This window comes from Calonectris borealis, chromosome 1 (genome assembly GCF_964195595.1).
Source record: "Calonectris borealis chromosome 1, bCalBor7.hap1.2, whole genome shotgun sequence".
NCBI classification, from domain to species: domain Eukaryota; kingdom Metazoa; phylum Chordata; class Aves; order Procellariiformes; family Procellariidae; genus Calonectris; species Calonectris borealis.
The window spans coordinates 98501631-98527847 of record NC_134312.1 but is presented as its reverse complement, the minus strand read 5'-3'; the positions used below and the strand labels follow the sequence as shown (position 1 = coordinate 98527847).

The window sequence follows — 26217 nt, the reverse complement described above, 5'->3', positions numbered from 1 at the left end:
ATAAAATGGAAGACAAAGAGTGGATGAACATACGGTGCTTGTTAATTGTCTCCAAAAAGAGAGGGCAGTTCCACTGCATTAAGAGCAACAGCATGAAGGAAAATCATTGATCAAAGCTAGCAAAGAAGCATTACATCAAGATGAGTTCATTTCTGCAACAGGGTTCATATCAGAATAGAATACAAACAGGCTACATTGTGTACAGTTCATAATAAACCTACTCAGACTAACAATAGTTGGATATAACTTTCTTCACTACTTAAGTCAAACAGGTCATCATTTTCAACACCTGCCTGCACACGTGAAGTTGCTGAATATTTCCAAGCAATGAATAGTTACAGCACTAAGATCAGCTTATATACACATCTTGAGCATGCAAAATGAGTTAGAATTTGGACTAAGCAAAAGAGTCCAGGCCTGGAACTGCCTCACTGATTTTCCTCTAAACAAACAACCAAAGCACAAAACAAGAGCAGAGCACTGTATCCTCAAGAGGACAGACAATACAGGAACCTTCCGAACAGACCAAACAGCTAAACTAAAACTCAGTTAGCTTATTTACAAAGCCATTAATTAAAACACAACTTGTAATTTTGTGTATGTTTATATACTTACCTCTAATTTGATTATACCTGGGAGATGAAGTACTACCATTTCAGGAAGAAATGCTTCCTTGCCCCTTTTCTGGGCTCCATCTAATAAATAACTGCACACGTTAAAAAGCACACTTGCACGCATATTTTAAAATCCCAAGGAACTCAGTTATTTGTTAGGCATGTATGGTTTTAAACTATCTAAAGTGGTGGAGAGTATCTAAATGTTGCACTTTTTTTTTGCCTTTTAACCTTAGTTTTAAAAAAGAAAAAAACTGTACTGCAACTATACATTTGCACCTCTGCAGATAAAGGTATTTTTTCCAGGGAAGATTTAGCACAACTAGAAACACTTGCTCATGAGTAGAAAACCTTTCTACAATTGAGCCAGCTCACTGTCAGAGGGGCCAGTTTTGATCGCAATCACTTTATCTGTTATTTAAACCTTTCTGGGAAGCAACGCTTCACTAAAAATAGCGTAAACTCAACATTTTCACAGTTACACTAGTGCCTAATGGCACTATGGGGAGAAAACAGAAGAACAACTATAACTAGCTGTCCGTTCAAGACGTTCAGATAAATGAGACATTAGACTAGGAATTTCCCCCCCCTCCTGTTCAGTAGCAAAAAAGTTTGATTAAGTAATAGTTTAAAGTCTCATTCAAGACAAACATAAACAACTCTTTTCCTGAATATTAGATGCAATGTCTGAAAACCCTTACTAGTTAAATCTTCAATGGAAACAGTGGTCTGCAAGTATTGAACTAATACTGTAGTAGATGACTTCATACATTTATGAAATTATCATGAGCCAATACAATACTCTCAATATCTCAGAAATAACACTTTGACTTCTGTTTGCTTTGAGTTTAAAAAGGTGTTTCTTATCCTGTCCAGTTCAAAAGTTGACATTAATTATATGAATATGTGTTATCCCTATGGATTTTCCATGTAACAAAAAATTCCTATTCACCTGAGTGGAAACAAACCCTCACAGAGGCCCCACAAAATGAATCAACAGGTATGTGGAAAGTGATTAATCAGTTCCACCAGTCAGCTCATTTATCCCTTCATCCCTCAAGCAGCTTTCAGTGCTATGGAACCATACCGGTGATACATCATATTCCATTTCAGATGTTTTCGCATAAATTTTGGATAATAATTCTGTTTCTAAATATCAGTTTAAGTTTCAACAATAATCCTACATATGCAATAGTTTACTTAAAAATGTTAATATAACACCACAATTTTTAGATTAGACAAAGCTATACAACATATTGATTACAATGTCAGTTACTTAACACAGAAGATTCAAAGCCTCCCTTCCTTTCAAAAATTTTTTGTCACCATTATGATGGAGTAACTTTGTTAGTGAAACAGGCTATATCCAAATCACCAGCTGCCTGAGTTAAAGAATGGCCATTTTTAATCATACCAAGCAATGCTACCTGAGAATTACTATTTAGGATACAGCTTACACTATGGTACCATCACTCCTAATTAAGCTCTTCTCTCTATGCCACACTTAGCTAATAGTATAAGGGCACAACAGGCTACAGCAACAGCTTTGGCACTATTGCATATTTGTTTGTTTTGTAATTCTTGCTTTTCCCAACAGCCTCACAGTGGTAGCAACAACACAAAGCAGCTAAGTTGCTGGTCTTACAGCAGAAACCCCACCACCTCCCAACAAGTATTCGTACAGGTAGGTAACATTTGCAGTGGTCATACACCCATGTTCTTACCTTCAAAAATGTTTTTGAAAAGAACCCTATCTCAGTAATGTTTCATTCTTTTCTCCTCCTTCCCCTTAACTTTTTACTTTTCCACATTTGTTATTTAGTTCAAGTTTCGAAGCAATTTTGAGTTATTTAACTTTTAACATGACCTGCAAATGCATTGTGAAACAAGTTATAAAATCACCTAATGTCTTCTACTTTCTCCACTTCTCCAGCAGTTCTTTTCCACCACCTTCACAGGCCTATTTTTCCAACTTTTGTCTGTCATGTTTTCTGTCTTGTAATTCCATTTAAAAGTTTTTTTTCCCCTGCCCTTAAAGTCATACTGCTTTTGCTTCTCAAGTCCTAGAATGCAATCTGCAGACCAATTCTGAGAATATGTGATTTACCACTTACCAGAAGGAGACATTGTTCTTTCATACTTGAGCTAAGAGCATGAATTCACCACACCAGAAGGCGAAACACATGTGGGGAGCAAGAACCCCCACATCATCACCAGAAGCTAGTGTTCTGTGAGCAAAAAAATCTCCCTGCTCAAGAATTTCTACCAACAGTGGATTTAGACATGATTTAGACAAACGCTGGAAACCAGAACAGGAAATTCCAGACGGTTCATTTATTCAATTAAAACTAGAGACAAAGGGAATCATCTCACATGGCATGAAAACACACCACCTTTGCATGGAGCAAGTGATAGAACCAAAATCATCAGGTTTTGTCAAAGAAAACTGGTGCTGAGCTACAGTGTTTCTATACAGGAGAATACAGTACATCTGGGGTTTTGTGCTTTCATACTTACAATAGTTTGCATTGTCTTACCTTTACATTTTTGCAGAGTTTCATAAAAGCATTGAGTTTCACTCTAAACATGCTCCTTCTCAAACAGTCCTTTAGAAGCCTAAACCAATTATCTCACCAACATCTTCATCTTACATTTTTCTCATCCTTTCCAATTTAGAAATCCCATTACAAAAGCATCCACTAATAAAAAGCTTGTGCCTCATTCTAGTCCCTATCTGGTTAATGATTTTTTTCCATTTCAAGATCCTTTATCAATAGAGATGAGTTTATCTATGCACATTTTGTGCTTCCTTCCATTCAATCTTGTTTGCCTAAAGAGCTCTTCGGTCTAAGGCAAATAATAGCAATAACGCTTCCTTTTTCATCAAGGAAGAGCCCTTCCCACCTGTATTAAGACCATTAGGAAAAGAACTAGAAGAGTGCAAGAGCGCCATAATCTACAAATGAATCAATATATGCTGGGTTTAAGAATACTGTGGGTAATCTTTTCAAATTTGATCCAGAAATATCATCATTCAGTAAATGGTGTTATATGCTTTTAACTGTGCTAATACAATTTCACCATCTTCTTGCCATTTTTGAATAGGAATACAAATATTACCATTAAAGAGCTTTAGCATTTGACAGGGTTGCTTGGCTAAATATGTGAGGTATTCTTACAAGCTGCAAGTCTAAAGTCAGTCCTCTCATGGCTATAATTACCTACTGGGCTGTATTTCCCTTCCCCACTTTTATTTCTGTTGCTACAAAAAAGCCCTATTAATTTCTGAGTATTTCAAAAACTCTGAACATTCATGCATTGCATTATACAAAACATTTTTTCCTCTTTCCTTCAGAAATACCTGTCAAGCTAGACATAACTTCAGTTCTTTCACAATGTCAAAGACTGTCCATCTCAGTCGTGTTTCTAGGCAAGTAAAGAAGTTTTGCTTCCTAGCAATATATTATTTGAAACATAGTGAAACTAATTAATGAATCAAAGGATTGCCTGAATTAGTGCCCCGTCTCCCACTCCTTTTATAAATATTAATTCCTCTCTAAGCCACTGGAATTCTTCCATTGCTCAACTTCCTCTTGATTCGCCCTAAAACTCAGTTGCCACGCAGACATCCCTCTCTCACCAAGGACAAGACCTTCAGGCTGCTCACTGCTCTTTCACATAACATGCAAAAAATAGTTCAGAGTAACAGAATAGTATTTCCATGACAATAATTATTAAAAAAACACCCAGACAAAAGCAATAGCTTTGCTGCTAAAAAAGTTGATAAGATGAACCTACAGTCTTCACAGTAAATAAAACTATTTACACTGCCATTTTTCCTTTGTTCCACTTAATATTCTTATGTTTTGGACTTCTGCCTCACTCTTTTAGGGCCGTAAGTGAACCAGTTGTTCTCAATTCTTAAGTGACTCACATGAATACATAAATTGGTATATGCAAATACCAGTATAGAGAAATTATTACAAATACTGAGTTACATAGTACTTTTACATACATGTAATGTGTTATTTAACATTAGCACATAAACGCTAATGTATACTTAAAGTTTCCAAATCTGAAGAAGTAACTATGAAAGACACTGGCTATCCAGTATTACCAAATGTCTACACATCCCCCTTCATTTTAGTACCAACACCTATCTACTCAGATATGGGTAAAATGTAGTTAAATATTGACTGCTGGGACACAAACAGGAGAATTTCAGCTTGTTCAGTTGCATCTGGAATACTTCACAAGATCAAAAAAAGCTACTGTACATGATTTGAACAATAATCGTACAGATGATTGAAAAATTTGCACATTACATAGAACAACTTACCAGAATCAACTTAAACTGAGTAAATCCAGTTTCAATCCTCAGTCATTGTGAGTATGCAGAAGACACCATTTAGGTTCATTCTCCTTTAACTTTACTTTGCACCTTCATGCAGCCTATTATTTCCACTGAGATGGAATTTGATCATCTATTGCTGTTGACAATGCAGCAACACTTCACCTGCAGTTCTTCAGTGTAACCAGAAGCTTACATCGGATCTAGAAAGGCTCACCAGCATGCTTCTCATTTATGACTAGACAACGCAGTTCAAACAGCATTTGGAACATAAATTACGTGGCTAGTACAGACTTTTAATACAGGAAAAGACATAGTGGCAGGCTGCTACCTTGCTTCTTTTACCTCTTTACAGCCATTCAAGTGTTGGCTTATTACAGCAAAACAATGCAACCAAGCACTTCTTGGCTAAAGCTAGTATTTTGACACTTATTTCTATTAGATAAAGCAGAAGCTCTTGCTTCAAGCATAGCAGAGTACATGTTGATTATAGGTAGTATCAACTAGGAAGACTCAGCCTCCAGCTTCAGCTCTTTTCAGTTTTGGAGTTCCACAGAAGAGAAAAAGAACAGGTACACTAAAAACGTTATGCCAACATCTATTATTTTTAAATAAAGTATAGTTAACATCTAGCCTGAAAAAGAACTAGATCTCTCTCCTCCCTTTCCGAAAATAACTTAAAACTCTATTTATCCAGCTTGCTGGAAATGTATTCAATTCAGCCTGTTTAGGGTCTTTTCTTTATTTACAAAATGTATTTATCTAAAACATTTTATTACATGTTCAAAGACTACAGTCAGCTTCAGCTTTTCTTAGGTCTTAAGTATTCACTAACAGAAGCCACAGTAAGCAAAACCAAGAAAGAATTCAAAGACAGCAGACACTTCAGAAGAAGAAAAGAATAAGGTATACTTAAAGCATAGGAATGTATTAACAGAAGCATGATTCATCAATATTGCATTTGTTGAGTATCCTAATGACAGAAGAAAGAGTTACTGCATAGTTAGCATAAGATGCCCAACCTGAGAACGGAAAAGCATTTTTTCTTTTGTGTCATCTTAGGTGTTATACCACCTTCAAGATCAGAAGACAAAAACCTATTATGCTTTTTGCCAACTAAATGTTCTATACCTTTCATAATGTTATAATCACCAGGCTGCTACTAAGTAGCAATGGATCTCAGAAAAGCTTCTTGCTTCATTCAGCAACAATATTAGCAAGTATTACTCAGTGTAATATTTGTAATACACAATATTCTTTTCATGCATTACTTTCATGAAAAAGAGGAAAGCTTTTATCAGTAACTCATATTTGGTGAGCTTTAGGAACCAGCAACCACATGAAGAAAATCTACAAGAATATTTTTAGCATTACTAAGAACTCCCATCAAAATTTATCTTGTAGGTGGGTGAAGATTATTTTCCTAGGGCATCCCTCTATCAGAAAAAAAGGCTTCTATAGGTCGTTAAAGCTGCAAAGATATACCACAGTTCTGGAAAACCAGTATTTGTTATGAACAAATGATTACGTGAATTACCTCAGTCTTATAATTTAGCACATTGGTGGTTAGAATCACATTATTTGTACAAAGTACTGAAGATGAACAACAATCCCATTAAGAACAATTACAATCTAATTCTCATTAATACTGATAAGTGATTAAAGTTTTCTTCAGTGTAAGCAGAAATCTAAAAATCAGACTGACTGATTTAATATATACCCCCCAAAAAAAGTATCACACTTTACGGGCCACAGTCAGGATCTATAGTTTTCATGAACAGACTGGTTTATTATATGACGTGTAATAATCGATGATGTTAACGGAAGCTGTCTCCCATGAACAGGTCCCTTCTGTGTTGCCCACTGCAAAAGAAGCCTTCTGAATTCACCTGGAGTTTCACAAGGAGCCCAATCCATGCCAGAAAAGCCATGCTGTAGCTAAGAAAGGCAGTCCCCTAGCCTTTCTTGCTCCCCATTTATTTTAACTGTCTCATTCACTAGAGTTAGCTTTCCAGTATATCACCTCTATGATCCTGTTATAGGAGACTACACCCACACAAACACTAAATGCTGGTAAGGAACTTCGTTGCCTCTTGGTGTCTTGTTTGGACAGCTTACTTTAGATCACATGAAGCTACTAAGAATTCAAGTACTTGTCACAGAATTTGTACAGATTCTTTTGTTGCTCATAAAGATAAATTCAGGAAAAAAAGATCAAATTAGAGGTTACATAATTGCAAGCATTTAAAAGTGATTTAGTGATCTTCACTGGTAATCAAAACCATACTTGGATAAATTAGCCACGCCAAAGTCCAAATTCCAATATATCCCCACCACTCAAACTTTAACAGCTTAAAAGAACGGCAGTTGTTACTAGCAAGGAAGATGATGATGCTGATGTCACTTTTTAAGTTTAAGTAAATATGAAGATTGTTTTATAAAGCTATGTATATTCTCTTAATCACCACAGAATTTCAACTATAGCTTTTTCTACTTCAAGAGGAGCAGAGTCTGTCAAACGCTATTAGAGATACAAAAAGGATCTATCTACCAGTTTCCTGATCTTTAAGGATGACTTTAACACCAAGGATATAAGATGCAGATACCACATATGTACGGAAACCTCTTGGTTGTGAGCCAACAATTGAAAGACTCCATACATTACCACGAAAGCAAAAATCAGACTAAATTTAACATAATAAAGGAAAGTTAACACTTTTCCTACCTCAATTTAAGATGTATATAAGCACTTACTCACCTGAAGCATAGCTTCTTTCTGTGGTACCGAGAATGCTCTCTCCTCACATGAGGATGGTTTGTGAGTGGGTGGAAGATCAATCCTGTAGTAAAGAAAGAATGAAATATGACATGCCATGTTTGTGAAGTCCAATCGAATGGTCAGTTAGATATTATTTATTTTAGCTGCCAAATCATCCAACACTCAACATTCAGGGACACACACCTTTCAGTCAGCAATGACACATATATGGAATATTGTAATGTTAACACATCCACTCCTTGCAATACTTCAGCCACACACTTTTAGTAGAAAAGCACCGCCTATAATTTGTGATTTATCCTGCAAGGTGTTAAGTAGACTGAACTCCCCCACACACACTCCAACTAAGTAAGATTAGGGACTACTGGTATCTATCATCATTTCTAGGTTGTGAGATTCAGCTTGAGCAACACTTACTACTACAGTCTTTCTTTGAAAAGCCTTTGAGAAAGCCTTACAATCAATTATTACATGCAAGACTCCTCTATTGTAACTTTCTCAGTGAAAGCAAGTGGTTATAAAAAGAATTAAAATGTTTAAGACTATCCACATAAATACGCTTCAGCTACATAATTTAAGAGAAACAAACAAGAAAACAGTATTTCTAATCATGTTAGAAATTTCTCAGTTGCTAGCTCAAGAGATTCAAATGCTGAAACTTATTTTATGCTAAATGCTGTAAGTTATTTTATTCTACTCCTCATTAAGTATATACAGACATGCCAGACATTTTCATTTCTCATTCAGTTTAAGTGTTAACTGTATATGGCATGTGTGGAAAGATTGGTATTTACAGATATTCAAAGCAATCATCACTTTTTATGCATGTTCCAAACAGGGTCTAGACATCATCCACTTTACCTGATAAAATCTTTTCAGACTTTTTTTGTTTGCTTGTTTTTGTTCGACCATATTGGATGCTTAAAAAAGTAAACTGCATGCCTGTGCCAGAGACTTGAAGAAACAATGTGCTTTCTGGAATGTTGGTTAATTCAGTCATTTCTAAGCACACATCTGTGTGCTTGCTTCATTTTGCACACATATTGGGATAAATCTTAGTGGACCTTCACTTTTGCAAAGCATGGTACATTTGCTTTTATGTTACACCTGCAGTTATGATAAACTAGTAGTGTGTGGCATCAGTCAAGATGGACCTCTCCCCTGCCCTCCAAGTTCAATCAATGAGCAATTTTTTTTTCAAAAAAAATTCTGAAGAGATAAAGAATTATATTATCTCTGAAGTCATTCTTAGCTTCATTTCTTTTTCAGAAATGCAAATGATTTTACATTTGTCTACCCTGAAAATACAGCCCTGAAATTATGACAGCTGAACAGCTGCTAAGGAAACTCAGACATTTAAATTCCTGTATAGAACAAACGCTTTCTGCATATTGCTTTCAATTAAAAAAAAAAAATCCAACACATACTCACACTTTGTCAAGATAGGATGGCCTTTTTTTCCTTGGGGTCAGCAGCACTGTCACAAAGATGGTAATGATAAAAAGAGCAAGGACTGCTCCAATCACAGCCCCTGCTACAGCAACAGAAGATGTCTGCTTAAATGGCACATCTGCAATGTGATAGCACGGATTACACCTTTAAGAAGTTCACATACTTTCAATACTCAGATAAGCTATTTCAGCATTGCTCTGAGAAACGTTTCTTCCTTCCACGACCAAATAGAAAGCTTCATCCTGCACTAGCACTCTTGCAGTCTTGGCTCCAGTCACCCAATTAAAAAAGTGGTTGAATTAAGAGAGCTCATGAATCATTAACATAATTTCAAAAATTTCATTGACTACTTTTAATAAATACTAGCTGCATGCTTTTATTTTCAATTTCAAGGCAAGATGAAGTTACAGAACACATGCTTCGCACTTACATGAGCAAACGAGGCGTTAATGCAAAAAGCTAAACAACTATGGCTTTATTGGCAATCTTTCTTTAAAACCACTAAAGTCTGCAGAAAGGAAAAAGGGAAACTTAAAATCAGGGGAAAAAAGATATACTACTAGGAGCAATGAACATGCAAACTCACTAATACGTCGCTTACATTTATCAAAGCGACCCTAAGACCATCTATCATCTCTGGGACTTCACACTTCAAGCTATGAGAAACAGTAATTTTTATAAATAAATTTTAACAAGGGGGAATAAAAAGGTTTTTTTTTTTAAAAAAACATTTTTCTTTTGACCTCAGCATTGTCAAATCCAATGTTTAACAACTCTCATACTGAATTAATACACTTGTCAGTCTTTAAAGGTCACCCATTTCACTATGCTAGGAATTCACTAAGTTCTAAGTCTCATAAAACTGTGAAACCTGCTAGCATGCTTTAATTCGATCTCATCAATCTCAGCTTTTTAAACTTGCACCAACAGGTTTATCAAAAAATTGCACACTAGCTTCACTAAAATTTTACCTGTAAAATACAGATAGCATACAGAAATAATGCTCTGATCTACATTGATTACTGGATCAGAAAGGTAAGAGCAAAGGAGTTTAAAATTAACACAGCTATATACTTATACCATATTTCTAATGCAGTTTACTTCAGCTATTTTCCTTCAGAAATAATCAGCTGCTGCATTTCTCCAAACACCACACAACCATCCTCTATTTAATCTCTTACCAGAGGAAATTTTAGGAGCCTCTTCAGCTACGTATTCTATTCACAGGTCAAAAAAAACAAAACTATGCAATATGTTTTATCACTTACTCATAATTCTAATGCTGTTCTGCCTGTGTGCTGGAAAGCTGGACAAAGTAATCTTTTTCTCATCCCTCATTTTGAAAGAAAAAAAAAAACACCAGAACAAACCAATCTGATAAAGGGATTCCTGTCCTCTCACTGCATACATAAGACCCAACAGCAATAGTCCCTTGGGATCACTCATGCAGGTGTGTTTAAGTAGCTTGAGCAAAACTGAAATAAGCATTTTTGTGACTTTCTTAAAGTTAAGGGATAAAGTCATAGATTAACAACTTGCAGGAAGCTAATTCACTCCAGAAGATCAATGTCGCATACCACTTTCAGTGATAAACAGTTTTCTTGGCATAAGCTCCATTTGTCTGTCAGATATCAGTCTTTATACATAAGAACCACAATTCCAATTTTCTCCTGAAGAATGAGCACATGCATCAGTGGAAGGATCACTTAACCACTGCATTTTAATTGGCTTTAGTTTACACTGAGTGCCCTCTTGTTTAAGTGAGAAAGTTGCAGGTAACTACTATACACTGTTAGGTCCAGAATTCATGAAGACGCTTTGGTCTTGTGATTACAACTTCACCAGAAGAGTTTCTTGACCATTTCATACTGTACTAACTTTACAGTGCTTTTTTTCTGGTAAATTCTGCTATAATGTTGAAACATCATAAAGTATTATACTTTCAATGAAAGTTCAGCCATTGAATCCCATTTTGGGTGAGATGACAATAGCCACCCATTTACCTCTGAACACCAGGAAGAATAGTGATATCCCAGCAAGTGTAGCAACATACAGGAACTGAACTGAAGTGCAATTACCATAGAGCTCACTTTTTTTTGCTTTTTTAAATTGCTTTGGCAAAAAAGTAGGCACAAAAATTCTATCAGTCTAACCAGAGGAATGATCAGAAATTCAGACTACCATACCAAGCTGAACAAACCAGAGAGCACCTGAGATGCATGGTGCCAGTTACACAGCATTTTAACCACCAGTTGGTCAGAAATAGATGGGAATTGATTCACTCCAAGAAATACGGTCAAAGCAGAGCTACAGCAACTGAAAACAAAAAAAATGAAAAAAAAATATTTTTTTTTTTAAAGAATGTGAATCCTAGACAATGTATCAGCTGTGCTTAAAGTGCAACTGTTTGGCCAGCAACTATTCCTATTTACCATTCTCAAGGTCCATACTTTTAAAAATAGTTCCTAAAGACACCTGTTTATAAGCTTAGGGTCTCTCCAAGAGGAAGTGCTAAAAAGCCCATCTTAAACAACTTAAATACTTTAGTTCCTTCTACCCAGCCTCTGGTTTTACTATGCTTTTTCATCTTCAATTTTAAGAATATCTCTGTCAAACATTTTTGAACACTATCTATTTTCCAGAACATTAACAAAAAGTTTATTCACACAACACCATTTGTACTTACAATCAATTCTTTTTACAGCAGACAAAATGTACAAAACATGGCAACACGCATAAGCCCTATCCCTATTATCAACTTCAACTCCAAAACATTTCAACTTCTTAACTCATAGGAATTAAATATATATATATTTTTTTTTCTAAAAATCAAAACAAAAAAATCCACAGAGACAAAAGCAAGATATCCCATGTGGAGAACAGGTTTATGGTTATGTTTATTTCCAAGTAACACCATCTTTTAAAGATGATATATCAAGTTTTTTTTTTATTTGAAGAGAGGTATGATCTCTTTATTCCAGAAATAATTTTGATCAGAACCTCCTGCTAGAAATTTAACTCCTTTCCTTGAGTTTGCACTCAAACTACAGATGAACACAATATCATTTGCTATTGTTCTTGAGACTTTGGTCAATCATGTATCAGTACTCCATTAACCCAAACATGAACTTAAGTTGTTCAGCAATGTTTTTCCATTTGAATTTCAAATAAGCTGTTGTCTTAATCTTTTTTAAAGACATGCAGTCATATGCAATCACAGTGTATTGTCTACAATGCTCAATACAACTATTTTTGTGAAGCTCTAAATGCTGTAAGCTACCAAAGATCATGAGCACATAAAAGAAATTCATGAGCATGAATGCTCATGAAGCAGCCATAATTATGCAGCCTATTTCATTTTAAAAGGTAGCAGAGATTTTTCCCTTTTCAGGTTTCAAATACTAATAGCCTTATCAGCTTCATTTTCTTGAGCTAAACACTTAAAAATGGCACTTAAAAGGATCTACTATTCTAATCATGAATTCATCATTGTTCTGTAATTCATCTAAAGTTATTTCATTCCTCCCTACATAATCAGCAGAATTAGTTTGGTGAACCTGCTCAAGACAAAGTAGAACTACTTCAGATGTCAAACGAGATGTCCTACATACAATGTCATTTCAAAGAACAAGAACATAACATGTTTGTTAAATCAGTATAAATTATTTGCAGGGAAAACAAATCCACTGCGGTACAGAGACTGCACAATTTATCTAAACGCCCGTTTCACAGATTCTGTAGTTGCACCATCGGAGAGTGTGTTTTCACTATAAGTAGCGATGCAAGTGTCCACTTCCCCACTAATGACCTGAAATTCTAGTTACCCTCTTCAAAGCAAGCATTGTAACTTATTCAGAAGCAGCGTAAAACCGCTGTTTTAACTTCTGGTCACAAAAATCCTAGCAAATGCTTTGACACCTCTTAGCATGCTTAATGTTTATTGGCACCCAGGAAAATAAAAAAATTCACATTAGCCTCCAGATTAGAAATCTAGAGTTTTTCCCCTAGTTGTGTCCAATTCTCCAGCTTTCAAATTCAATGGTAAGATTCCCACAAAGCCTCAAAAACAGGTCTCTCAAATTGTACCCTGTGTACTTGCAAAAAGAGCCTTGTATTCATTAATGAGTTTTGACATCCTGCCAATTACAGGCCTAACAAAATATCTTACTGTATGTATATATACACACACTAGCATAAGCTTTAGAAATCAATGACTATAAAAAATAATTTTTCATCTCATTCAACCTGTTTACAGTTGTTTGACCTGTTTACACAGTTACTCCTCAAAATCTTGTTCATAAGTTACTTTCAGTGCAATGACTTTTTTAAGTACATAGTTACAAGAAGGCTCATTAAAATGCTAAGAGGTATTCATTTGTGCAGAAAAACCTAAAAATAAAGCTTTGATTCTGCTGTAACTCATTTTAATTGGTAAAGTATTTCCTATACAGAAGCATTAAGTTTACCATGGATGGTATCTAGATTGGAGTAATTCACTTAATCTGCAAAGTAAATGACCCAAAAGATTATATTTGATCATTGCCTTAGGTAAACTTCTTTTTAAATCAGAGAGCCAAGACAGCCACTTTTTATTCTTAAACAATTTTGAATAGCAACTTTAATTTAGCCTTTTTTACCTCTGACATAGACCAATATAAGCACTCTGCATTAAAACTCATTTCTTAAACAGTAGTACAGCATTGGGGAAAAAAAAGCAGCTCAAATACATTTTCCCCAGATTCAGTATTTCCATTTGTCAAGTCACAATATAAAAACCTTCAAAAAAAAAAATCAGTTTCAAAAAGTTTATTCCTCCTCTTGTGTAAGTATAAACAATCTGAAAGTGATCAGCCAATGAAATTAACTATAGGTACACGTTTAGCTTTCAGTGGTTACTACACATACCACTCCCTCCGAGATATTACCGAGCCATCTATGTGAGAAACAAAGTCTTCTTCATTGTCATCGTAACATTCACCACCCATATACTTCATTCCCAATGTTCCACCTTCATAGTAATCCATTGGTCTTTCATAACGTTCCTGGTACCTGTTAATATTGTCTATATTGTTCCACTCTGTTTTTTCAGGGTCTTCTAAATAATCTTTAGATATTAAGCTGTTCATTGGATGCTTTATTTCTTTTTTTATACTGTCAGGGTAAGAATCCACATCATCTGACTGAAGAACATCTATTTGAGACTCTTTTTGCATATCTGACGGTGGAATGTAGTTCTTAGCAAAGTAGTCACCACGGAACGTCCGTCTTCTCCTATAGCAGATAATTCCAACCAAAACACTGACAAGTATGAGGAAGAGAGCCCCACCCACCGCACTACCGATGACGGTACCCCAAGTGTCTTCCTGCATTGCTGGCAAGGTTGATGTTGGGAAATCTATTATTCTAGGTTCTGTTGCTAAACCTGTGATGCCATCAGTCGAAGGATGCCAGGGAACCGTGGGCAGTCGAGTGGTAGTAGTAGGAGGATCTAATGGAAAGAGCAAAGAAGTAGACAAGACACAGAAAAGGCACAGAATATCAATGCAAGCTAAAATCAGTTAAGGGTTTTTAAGAAAGCAAAGTTGATGGGTATGTTCTACAAGAATAGTTTTTCATTCTCAAGTTTATGGCACTACAGAAGTCTTACACTTTCCACAGGCTTTCAACAAGCTTCATTCCATGTGGTTTTGCATCCTGCAGCAGGATAGGAAATATGGGGAGAAATTAAAAAAAAATAATCTTTAAGTAGACATCTTGCCCTCCTCAAAGTAAGGAGATGCAGCTTTTCTGCTCAGATGTTCACTGTTCATAGTTCATAATTTACCTCCCCCATGGAAGAATGCTGTCTATTAGGAAAAACCCAAGCAGTCCTCTCTTTCCCGCCAGCAGTTAGGAATACTGGATCAAATTAATTGATTATGCCACAGAGTTAATTACTCCACATTAAATTCCCACTTCACAAATTGTTCAGGGCACTGAGTATAAGAATGAAAAACTATGAGTTGTGTGCTCAGTCAGCAGCATATGAACTACTGATTTTTAACTATTCTCTCCAAAAACACTTGTTGCATTAATACAACTTACTCAGCTTCACCTTGGGATTAGTGAAAGAAGTATGGCTAAAAATGGCACGTATTAATCTCAAAATAACACTTATGTTGAGCAAGGAGCTTTCAGGATTTTAAAATAAAAAAAAACTGGAATATTTGAAGTAAAATGGTATCTACGCGTTCTTCCTAAAAGCAATTTGATCCCTCAGGCACAAAGAAATTTCCATATTCATTCCTCGATATAAAATATCAACTGATTGCATGTCAGGTTATGCAAGTAAACAAGAGATTGACAGATACCGAGCTTCTCCAGCACTCAGCTTTTTCCTTTGTTCTTTAGGTCTATTGGAGATGTATGTATCTGTATTGAAGACAAGGTTGCAAGTGATGGGCTGATGACACTGAGAAAGCCTCCTGAAATTACCCCAGTTAATTGCAATGTTAAATGCAACTCCAGTCTCCATTTCTGTGCCACACTGAATAAAACTGGCTTTTTGCCTTGCCCAATGCAAGGTAACTTTAAAATCAGTAAAGCAACAAACGCTAAACATGTCATTATAGCTCGAATCTTTTAGAGAGAATATTACATGGACAGCCAAGTAGCTCATTATGTCATGTTATTTAGTTAAATGCCCATAAGCAAGATTCATGGTACTACTACTACCGTATTACAGAGGCACCCTAAGTTTACCACCACAAAAAGTAAAATAGATAGAACTGGAGATTTGTCAAGCTTCCAGTTATTTGATAAATCATAACTTTAAAGATTCATAAATATGTCTTTTAATCTTACTACTCAAAGACAGCCATACAATTCTCTCATACTAGACAGAATGGCCACATTTGTCATGATCACTACAAATCATACTTCAGACTGCACCTCACTGCTGAACGCAACATTTTAAGCTTGACATAAGTAAAGTTTTACACAGATTTTCAAAGCACATAATTATATTACTTGACTATGTAAAAGTGATGATTTGTTAGGGAGCTATACATAAATGAAATTAATTTGACAGAAGACAGGAAACTGAACAAGGCAGATGCACTATCAAAATGAACAGGAAGAACTCAGATTATGATTTTAGTAAAAACTGATTTAAAGTGAGTTTAATAACTTAACAAAGAAGTAGAGATTAAGGAATCCAAGTTTACCAAGGTTCCCATGTCCCACAAATTCATAGGTCAAGAAGTTAAACTCAAAACTCTCTTCCTTGAAAATGTATTTGCTTTAGACACAAGATTTGTTAGTTTAAAATACAATTTCAGACAGTACCAGCAGTATCTTCTTCCAGGCTATATATACTTTTTAACTGGCTTTGTAATTGTTCATCTATTTACCTCTAATACGGAGGTCTTAGGTCTCATCCCCCACATCCACAATATAAAATACACATTCACAAGTATGTAGCATTTGGATCCTGGCAACTTTAACCATCACACATGTGAAATAAACATAGTGGCAATTACACTCTATTATCTATTATAATATATTATAATACCAGTGTTTTACGAAAAGCTTTTCCTTCAAAACTTCTGTTTCATCCACCAGTTGTCAGGTTGTGCAGTTGCATTATCTACAAGCACTAGTTAACATATTAATCTTAAATTCATTGCAAATGTGGTATCAATTCAGTGTTTATATGTATTCCTAGAATACATAACCATGAATACTTCTACTGTCTATTTGTGTCAGTACCTTTTATTGTTGAAGAACGACAAAATTAAAATTGTCCCTCCTTGTTTATAAGGCCAATTACAACTAAGAACATGTAAGATTAACTTCTGATGTCAGCCAGAGCTTGCTGAATGTAAAACTAGATTGATGTGTTTACTTCCTACACCAAGAAAGTTTCCCAAATAGAAAACATTAAGACCAGGAATGCCAGAGTTCCTTACCTCTACTCCATAACATTTTGTTTGCAAATTGCAACTCAAATGCTATCTCCAAGTTAAGAAAATACCACTCTTGTCTGTTGGTATGAAAGACTATGTTCTTTCATACCAACAAGCTGTTTAATTATAACATTTCACATCATCACTGATACCTGTTTCTGAGTTCTAATGCTTTCCACAAAACATTAAGCACATCATTTTGATTTTAAGTTAATTGTTTCAAATGGCACTTTATTCAAAAGCGTCAATTTCCTACCGATTATTTTTTTTAACATTTTACTTATGCCCCAATGTTTAACAGCTCTTATCTCTTTCACTGATGTAGGCTTGTGTTGTTGCACAAACCACAACAACATATCAAAGTATCCATATGCAGGCCAGGGAGCTGAAAGCAGCAGAAATAGAAAAATTTTGGGTTTAGGTTAAATACATCTTGATTTCTGTTTTTGTCTCTTACTATGTTCTGGGCCCTGTTCAAATCCTTATTACATATACCCTGTAATAATGATGAGGACAAGTGAAGACCCACAAAAAATTTCTTCTACTATTACATAGCTACCACTCTCATTAAAATAGGATAGGAGACATAACTGAAGAAAGCAAAAATCTATTTTCTGGTATGAAAGAGTAAATCCATCAGCTCCTTCCACACATAAAAAGAAGCCAAATTTTCCTAGTTTGTTTCAAAACCTTTGATAGTTTTCTACCAAGAAAACCAAGATTTTCTCTTTACTTCAAAGGAAGCTCTACTATCTTATCAAGCAAAGCACCACGGTCCTTGTATGCTATGCTTAGTTTTCCCTCTATTACCTATTTTCCAGATGTTTCCCATGAAAGTTGGTACCAACTTTCAACAGCTTCAGTCTGATATTTTTACTTTTCCTTTAAATGGCTATTCTTGATACAGTTTCCCAGCTCTTACAATACAAACAACCTACCTTGGGCAGATGAGTTTCTTCAAGTTCAGTAGAAACATCCAACTACATGATATGTCTCATGTCCCCAAACACTACATCTCCCGCCGCCCCAGTCCCTCTGCAGTACACCCTTGTTCGAACATCCAGGACCCATCTTTGCTTCCGTGGGAATTCAAAGCAAACAAGCAGCCAAGTGTCAGAAAGATGAACGGGCAAAGAGATGGATGGATCATCCTTAGAACCAGACCATTAGCTTCAAAATCTTAGGTTAAGTCCTGTCTTCGTATCAACAAGCACATCATTGTAAAAATCAGCTAGAAAACACAGTATTTTTAAACTACAAATAATTTTGGATTTAGTCCACTATTAAGTATTTTAGGGGTAAGGTGACCAGCTGTATAATAAGGAAGAAAATTCAATACTGGAACACATCTCCTTTGGCTAAAATTTGTCACTTAAGCATTACAGAAACAAAGTTTTGGAAGGGAAGGCACCTTGGCTACTTTTTGTCTATTAATACAGACAGTCAAAGTTGGTCTAGTTTCAAAAAACATGATAAAGTCTAATTCTCGCCACTTAAAAAACAAAACACAAACCCCACAGGATTCAATACCCACACTTTGCCTTCTGCAAGACAAGGACGTGCTATCAATTACTTATAATCCAAGTGAGTTGGCTTTGCACAAATTACAAGATCTCCGTCTTTGCAGTTCTCATTTTACGGAGCAGGAAGTGTCTGCCTGTATATGTATTACATACATGTTTGCAGAGACATATTTACCTCTGCTTCTTAACCTGCTGTTATTGCTAAATTTCCCTTAGATGCTAAATACCTAAAAATTAAACTACTTTATAACTTTGTGTAGCTGGGCATTATAAAAACAGCCTTTTCTTTCAACTGCTGAAAAACTTATGTTGCAACTCCCTTATAACAGCAGGGAAAGTAGCCTTTCCATGAAAGAAGGTTTTCTGAATGTCTGAGATTAAGTGATTTTGAAGTTTATCATTGTTTTTCTAACCATTCCCACTCTAAAGTTAAGTAGTGGGTAAGGACACTGTGTAACCCTCTACCCACAAAGTGTCTTGTGTACACAGCCTCCACACTGGAGTTAAACATTTTCCTTAGGATTATTTTCAGTTTGTTCCCCCCCATTTTGGCAGCATGATAGATAGGAAGATTGAGATCAGCCTAAAGCAACCGACGCTTTTTATCAGAGCCAACCACCCATTTTCAAAGTTCAGTGCACTTCTGCAGTTTCTAGCTGGGATTTCCACACACCAGGTAGAACATTGTGGCATTTCTTTGAGACACGAGAGAAAAACTGTTATCATTAACATAATCTCAAGCTTGCAAGGAATATTCAGGAACAATGTTGAAAGTTCAAAGCCTGCTATACCAGGAGGCATGCAAGCTAACAGTTAGGATATCCTGGGACCCCCTTTTCTATATAGCAGAAAAAAGCAGTTTATCAATATCCCTTTTAATACAGACTTCAGAAAATACAAGAGTGTCTGTATTGACAATGCTCTTTCAGAAAAGAGGTCTATATATGAAGAAACAAAAGCAAAAACAATGATCAGCCTCTATGTTAACCCTGACAACATCCACTCTACAAGAAGGTGACTCTGTACTTACAAGTCACATCTTCCTAGGATTGCTAGGATTGCTGGCTATCAAAAGCTGGCTTTACTTTTAACGAAGAGTAGTCTCTTCCAAAGGCAGTCACTTGAAAGGATGAGAGGAAGCAAATAAGTTCTTATCTGAATGCGAGTCTCGCAGGTCACCTCTCTCTTGCAAATGGAGGAAGGGGAAACCTCAGTAAACAGTATGAAAGCAAGGGAACACAGAGCCAAGAAAATAAAGTTCAGTTCCTTGTGTAAAAAAACCCGAGGAAATCTATATTACAAGAAGTGCTTTACATTTCAAGCTGACAGCTTGCTTTGAAAAACCTGTTGCCGTAGGACTAAGTCAGGAACTTCAACACTACTTGATCACCTCTGAACTCCATGAGGAGCATGACCTGCTTTTGCTGGACAACTATACAAACCAAGTTTAACTTTACATCACTGAACAAGTAAGAAATAGTGAAGATATCTGTGCCTTAAAACCAATATTAAAAAAGTCTCTAGCTTCAAACACCATTTTAGTATTTCCCTAGCTATATAAAGATATATCATATCCTGTAACTAAAGGCTAGTAAACTTATCATTTAGTCCCTTGTCAACTACTTCTCTTATAAACTTCCCTATTCCACTTCAAGAGTATTAACATAAAGGTTAGGAGCACAACAAAATTTATTAAAAATACAGCTTTATTTTTTAACAATGCATATTAAGACCAAAAGCATTTTTTGCTCAGCTTATGTTCCAATCTTACAATACATTTCAGCTTAATGGTTATTTTTTCTAGCAGTTAAAAAGCTTTACAACTACCAGCATCATGACTGTTCAGAAACATTAACGTCGTGAATCCTTTTTGACAGCTTCATAATTAAAATTTGAAAGATGGCGTGATCATACAGCTTTGTCTGCTAGCTTCAAAGTTTCACTTTGTTTTTGCCAAGTTTTATACAGTGGAAGACAGCTAAGATAGAAAAATAAGCTAATTAAATGATTGTTCTACATTACAGCAGTGCCATGTTCACCATTACTAGATAATATCTGCTCGGTTAAGTCAAATATTAAGGTGGTAAGCAGTTTGACTTCAAGTTTACTACTTCAGTCTTATTTTCTGTACTCCCGACATCAGTGTCTATGTTCCCTCTGTAGAGTAATCTGAATGATTATTATTTAAATGGACTTTTATGCTATTTCATAGTCACTTACCCATCCTGCATCATTTTAAGGGCATTTCAGTTATTTAAAGAGCCAGTCACACTGAAACGTTATTCTTAGAGTTACAATAAAGTGTGCTTAATATTAATTTCTGAAAACAATACAGGTGCAATACTTTATGATTGCCTCACCTCTCTCATTTTAATCAAGTCTCCTATACACTAAAAGTTAAAAACAGTGCTTTTAATCAGTTTGGTACAATCTTTTCTAAAGTATCTAGAGCAGAGTGCTGGATGCTTGTCTCAGCATTAAACTGATGTGTATGACTTGCCTGAACATTAGTTGCAGTGATGTGGCACCAAATTTATTCTAAGTTGCCTAAAAATCATCTGTATTTTCTTAGATGTTGGTCACACTACACACTCCAAGATTAACATGAAGTTTTTAAAACCTGAAATTAATTTAATCTGAACTAAAGTATTTGTTTTTACTGGCGCACGTAACTTGTAGAACCATGACCCTCTATGATCTCCAGCTGGCTGAGGTTCAGTTTTGGCATTCCCTAAAAACAGCTAAGTTTTGCTATTTGCAATAAAGTTACTACAGCAAAACAAAGTTGCTGAACAAAGTTGAAAAGCAGCACACATGTGAACAGTATCCATCAGTCCACACCAAAGACCAACTACTGCAGCTTAATTATCTCTGCAGTAAGCTAGTTTAAGTTATGTTGCATTTGCAATAGGCTAGAACATAAGCCATCACCACAGCTCAACTAGCATGTATTTCTATTACGCTTTTTCAAAAACTTGATTCATTTTAGGAAACATCATATAAGATTTCAGAGTTAGGCCATTTTAGTCTGTTAGTGGCAAACATAATTTGAATGATAGCCTTATATTTTCATGTATGACAGTCATGGTAAAAAGCAAGAGTTCTACTTACAGCAGATCATATTTATAGAACTGACAACTTGAAAAGTGGTGGACTTGAAAAAACTTCCCCCCTCCTTACAGTTAGAAAAGGCCTGTGAACAGAGCTATAAACCATATTGTTATTTCCTGAGTAACTGTATTTGAATGTTACATTCCAGGAGAATATTTCATCCTATTTAATGATGATATTCTAATTTTTTTGACTTGATACTTCTTATAATGTGACAGTCTTCATAATTGTTTTGAGACTGTTACACAGCCATGAGTTCTTCTCTATAAGGAAGCATTAGAACCAAGCATCCAAAAGTAACTTCTCACAGAAGTGACCTTCATATTAATTTGCAGCACTTAAATTATATAAAATTCTAGCTATTAAAAGACCGTTAAGTTGTTTACAAATAATTCCACTGTCTCAAACTATTTAGAAGTTTCCAGTTAACTAGCTCATTAACTAGTCAGTTAATTAGAACTTACTAGTTTTCCACAATGGCCTGCAGTGTAGTTATGTCGGTCTGACTAAAACGCCATCCTTTGTTCTAAAGATGCAGATAAATATCAAATATGAATTGTGACAGATGTGGCTTCAAACATCCTGTACCTTCAGTTTTAGTCTTAAGTTTTCATTCTCATCTCAACCCTTAAGTGTTCATTATTAGTTTTAAGTTCTTATCAAGAAGTCATCTATGTTTGTATCCTGTACTGGCCAACATGCATTCTGACACGTAATTCACATTGTGGAATAACTAATGTCAAGAACTTTCTGAAGAGCAGCAACATCATACAACAGAATGAAGTTTTAATTTTCATGTCTGTATTATTTTCCTTAAAAAAATGGTAATATATTAGCACTTATTGATCAAGCTAGGTATTAGCTAATTTAGCTAATCCATTATGAAAATCTGGAGAGCTTTTTCACACTTGTACAGCACTATTCACATATAGCCTAAGTCATGCTATTCTTTCACAAAGAAGGTGTCATAGTAAAACATCACTTACATTGTGTTAATAGGTACGAGGATGTTTTCCAACAGCAGTGGTGCTAAACAGACACACAAATTTGCTGTATCATACTAAATAGATCAGCAGGAGTTCTGCAGGAGATACTTAACTTTATGATTACTGGATATCTGCATCCCGAGAAAAGGAGACAACGAGTAACTGGAGTACAATACACACATTCAGAACATAATCCTAACTTCCTTAAAGAGCATCTTTGACTTTTCTAAATGTAGTTGTTCCCCTCCCACTAACATCTGTTTTTTCAATTCATTACAGACAAGGTACTGTTTATTGCAGTCAGTATGTCTTGCCAAAATGCAGGTTAACACTGGAAAAAAACAAAGTTCACCTAACAGGAGAAAGTAATAAACTCAGAAGCACTATGGGAATTACCTCAACCTTAAGAATTTCCACTGTATGTTGCTGTTATTGAGAAGTCAGTTTAATCCCAAGTTCTCCTGTAGCTCTCACAATCCATACTATCAATAGCTTTTCACACAATTAAGGGGCATAAATATTTTATGCATCAACTGGCTCTTCAGTTTGCTATTTCAACCACTGACCAAAAAAAATTCCGAGTCAACATACTGTCTTTGCTGAGAAGTAAAACTTACCCAATATGTAGATAGTCTTCTGATCACTTCTCTGACCAAGGGAGTTAGTCACCTTACAGATGTAAGTCCCAGTGTAGTTGTAAGTCAATGGGGTGCTGAACTGCAGGGTATTGTTGACAGACAGCAATCCTTCAGGCCATTGTCCATCCAACCTAAAACAAAACAGTTAATTATATTTCAACTGTGAACCTTTAAGACTGAAGTCTAAATATAACTAGTTTAAAATAATTGCAATAGTCTAGAAAGTGAACTTTTCACTATGTTCTGACATTCTCAATGTCTCAATCTCTTTTACTGGATAGTCTCAGTGTCCACCTGAACATTTAGTATTTTAATTTCTGTGCTAAGTCCTTTAAATGTCAAGTCTGCTGGCACTAGCGAGCTGTCTACAAACTAAGAAAACTACTACAACTAAGAAAATATTATCTCAAAAGTTAAGTCAGAGGAACAATCTAACTCAAGCTCTAAAAACTAACAGTCAAATTAAGATGCGCTTATACTGCTGTCAGGATTATTTGCCTGTTCTTTTCCATCCAGTCGAGCTATCACAATAAATATTTCTGTCAGTACACACTTAACTTACAGGACATTTGGAATAGGATTTCTGAGCAAGAGCTCAAGAAATTTCTTCCCTCTCAACCTGCCTTTTCTCATTCCCTATCACTTTTCCATCTAAATTACAGCACTGAAACTCAATTTGGTGGTTGGTGATACATTTGGGGAAATAACTGGTTAAAGAAATTATTTCTAATCAACTGCCTTTTCCAAATCTATCATTTCCTTGTAGCATTCTGCATGTATTTGCAGTAACAACTGTGTAAGCACAACAGAGAAAGGGGAAAAGGCAGAGGCACTGGAACTATTTTAACAGAGCTGCCAACTGCCCATTAAACACCTGTGTAATTTCATGCCATTGCATCCCATTTTGCTTTTATCTAAGTATCTATTAACACCTAAGCAGGACTAAGTCAATATACAAACATGATCACCAAGTCTCACTATCTTGGAAGCATTTAGCAAGTATGATTTTATAAGTAGTATCAAACAAAAAAGCCACCCCTGACACTTTAAAATAGGTACTCAAACAGAAAAAAAACCCCACAGTTAACAGTAAACGTGATCTCCAACAAATGTAGGTTCAAGACAACATTCCCATTGCTTTGCTGACAATGATTATTGCCCAGAATTGCTTCCGCCATATAAAGTTGATTAAAATAATTAAGCATGTACTTCATAATTCATAGTACCAGAAGTATTTCAAAAACCATTATAAAATAGTCCATTGGTTTGAAAGCTCTATTCTAATAAAGTTCTCATATGTGCAACATTTTAAAATATTATTGACCATGAAAATATTACTATCTTAGCAAATACAATGTCACCTTTGCTTTCAAGGGATAAAGATTTTTTGGTGTGGTAGTTCTAGAAGCTATTATAATTTGAAACCAGTAAGATAGCAGACAATTTCAATACAGCTAGTTTCCACTTCCTTAAACACTCAATCTATTCTTCTTTTGCATACAATTTCCCCCCCCCCCGAAGTTCCTCATTCACCAGTATTACAGCTTCTTGGATGGGTTTTGCTGTTGCTCAAATGAAAAGGTACACTAGTTTTATTCCAGAAAAATCAAGCTTTTCTTGTAAAAGTTGGTTCAGTTTTAACCTTAGGAAGTTTGAAAGTGACCTCTAAAGGTTGAAGTGCTTTAAAGGGTTGTGTATATTTCTTCTGGAATTGGAAACAGAGGTTGTATTGATTAGTTCTTACACACATCTCAAAATCAAATCAGACAACTGAGAACCCAGTTCATGTAAGGAAACAAGCGGTACTGCTGTTAAGAGCCTGGCATGCTTTTTAAACATAAGAATTTTTGTGTGTTGAAATCTCTTATCACACTGAATTTGAGTTAAGCATGGGATGGGGATGGCAGCCTATTATAGCACATAGGTAAAGCATACATTTTACTGAGGCATACATTTTACTAAACCTACTTTAGTGTAGCCATGCCATTCTGACTAGAGTTAGCTGCAATACTGACTTACGATTTCAATGGCTGCTTTAAGGATTGAGATATTTATAGCAATGTTCTGTTTACCTGTGAAACTGCCATCAAGCAATTCCGAACTTATCAATACAACATTTTCAAACCACATTATGACTACTGCTCCTATATGCTCAATTATATCTACCATTGAGAAGGTAGGGAAATGGATTACTGCTTCACATGAGTAAATATTCCTGTGATTTTACCAACAGAAGCACTCTAACATAGCTACACATAAATTTACACTGTCCTTAGGAAAGTTATTTCCTTTGTTTCTACAAGCAACAAGTAAATTTAAAATAGCTGGGTTTATTTAATTTTTTTTTTGTCTTCACAGGACAGATTTTGGATCTATGCTTGCTTTTACTGTCTTCCTCTGTCTCTTGCCCAAAGTACATCCATGGCTGCAAAAGCAAAGCAGTAAATTTCAGAGTAGGGCCCACCTAATCCATATATTCATGAAATGCGGCTGTTATGTAAGAAATTTTTATTTTTTATTTTTTACTAGAGAAAATGTTCAAGACCTAGTTTCCATCACTATGCAAAACAGCGCATTTATCTATCTTGGCAACTACTTGAGCACTTTTGAAAAACATGACAAGTTCTATAATTCAGTAAGCCGTATTTGTCATCTCAGCTGTAATTTCCAGATTTTAAAATGCAGATACTGAAAAGTCTGTTCAAGTGTTTACAATCTACTTTAAGTAATAATAAAACAGAACTAACGAAATAATAGTTGGATCCCTACTAGATTTATTGGGCTTTGCTCTATATACTGCAACATGCACAGTTTAGT

At 35.5% G+C, this 26217-nt stretch overlaps 1 protein-coding gene across 2 annotated transcripts in view; it reads right to left on the bottom strand.

Moving 5' to 3' along the window:
• Positions 1-26217, bottom strand: part of NECTIN3 (nectin cell adhesion molecule 3) — a 73019-nt gene that overhangs the window by 6798 nt on the left and 40004 nt on the right. Inside the window, exons 5-7 of one of the 2 annotated variants that reach the window (XM_075168990.1) lie at positions 23380-23531; positions 9176-9314; positions 7724-7805 (exon numbers count right to left, since the gene is read on the bottom strand). In XM_075168990.1, the coding sequence (XP_075025091.1) occupies positions 7724-7805; positions 9176-9314; positions 23380-23531 (373 nt within the window). Of the gene's footprint in view, positions 1-7723; positions 7806-9175; positions 9315-13744; positions 14685-23379; positions 23532-26217 lie in introns of those variants that run through there. The other variant, XM_075168982.1, reaches the window with a different exon arrangement.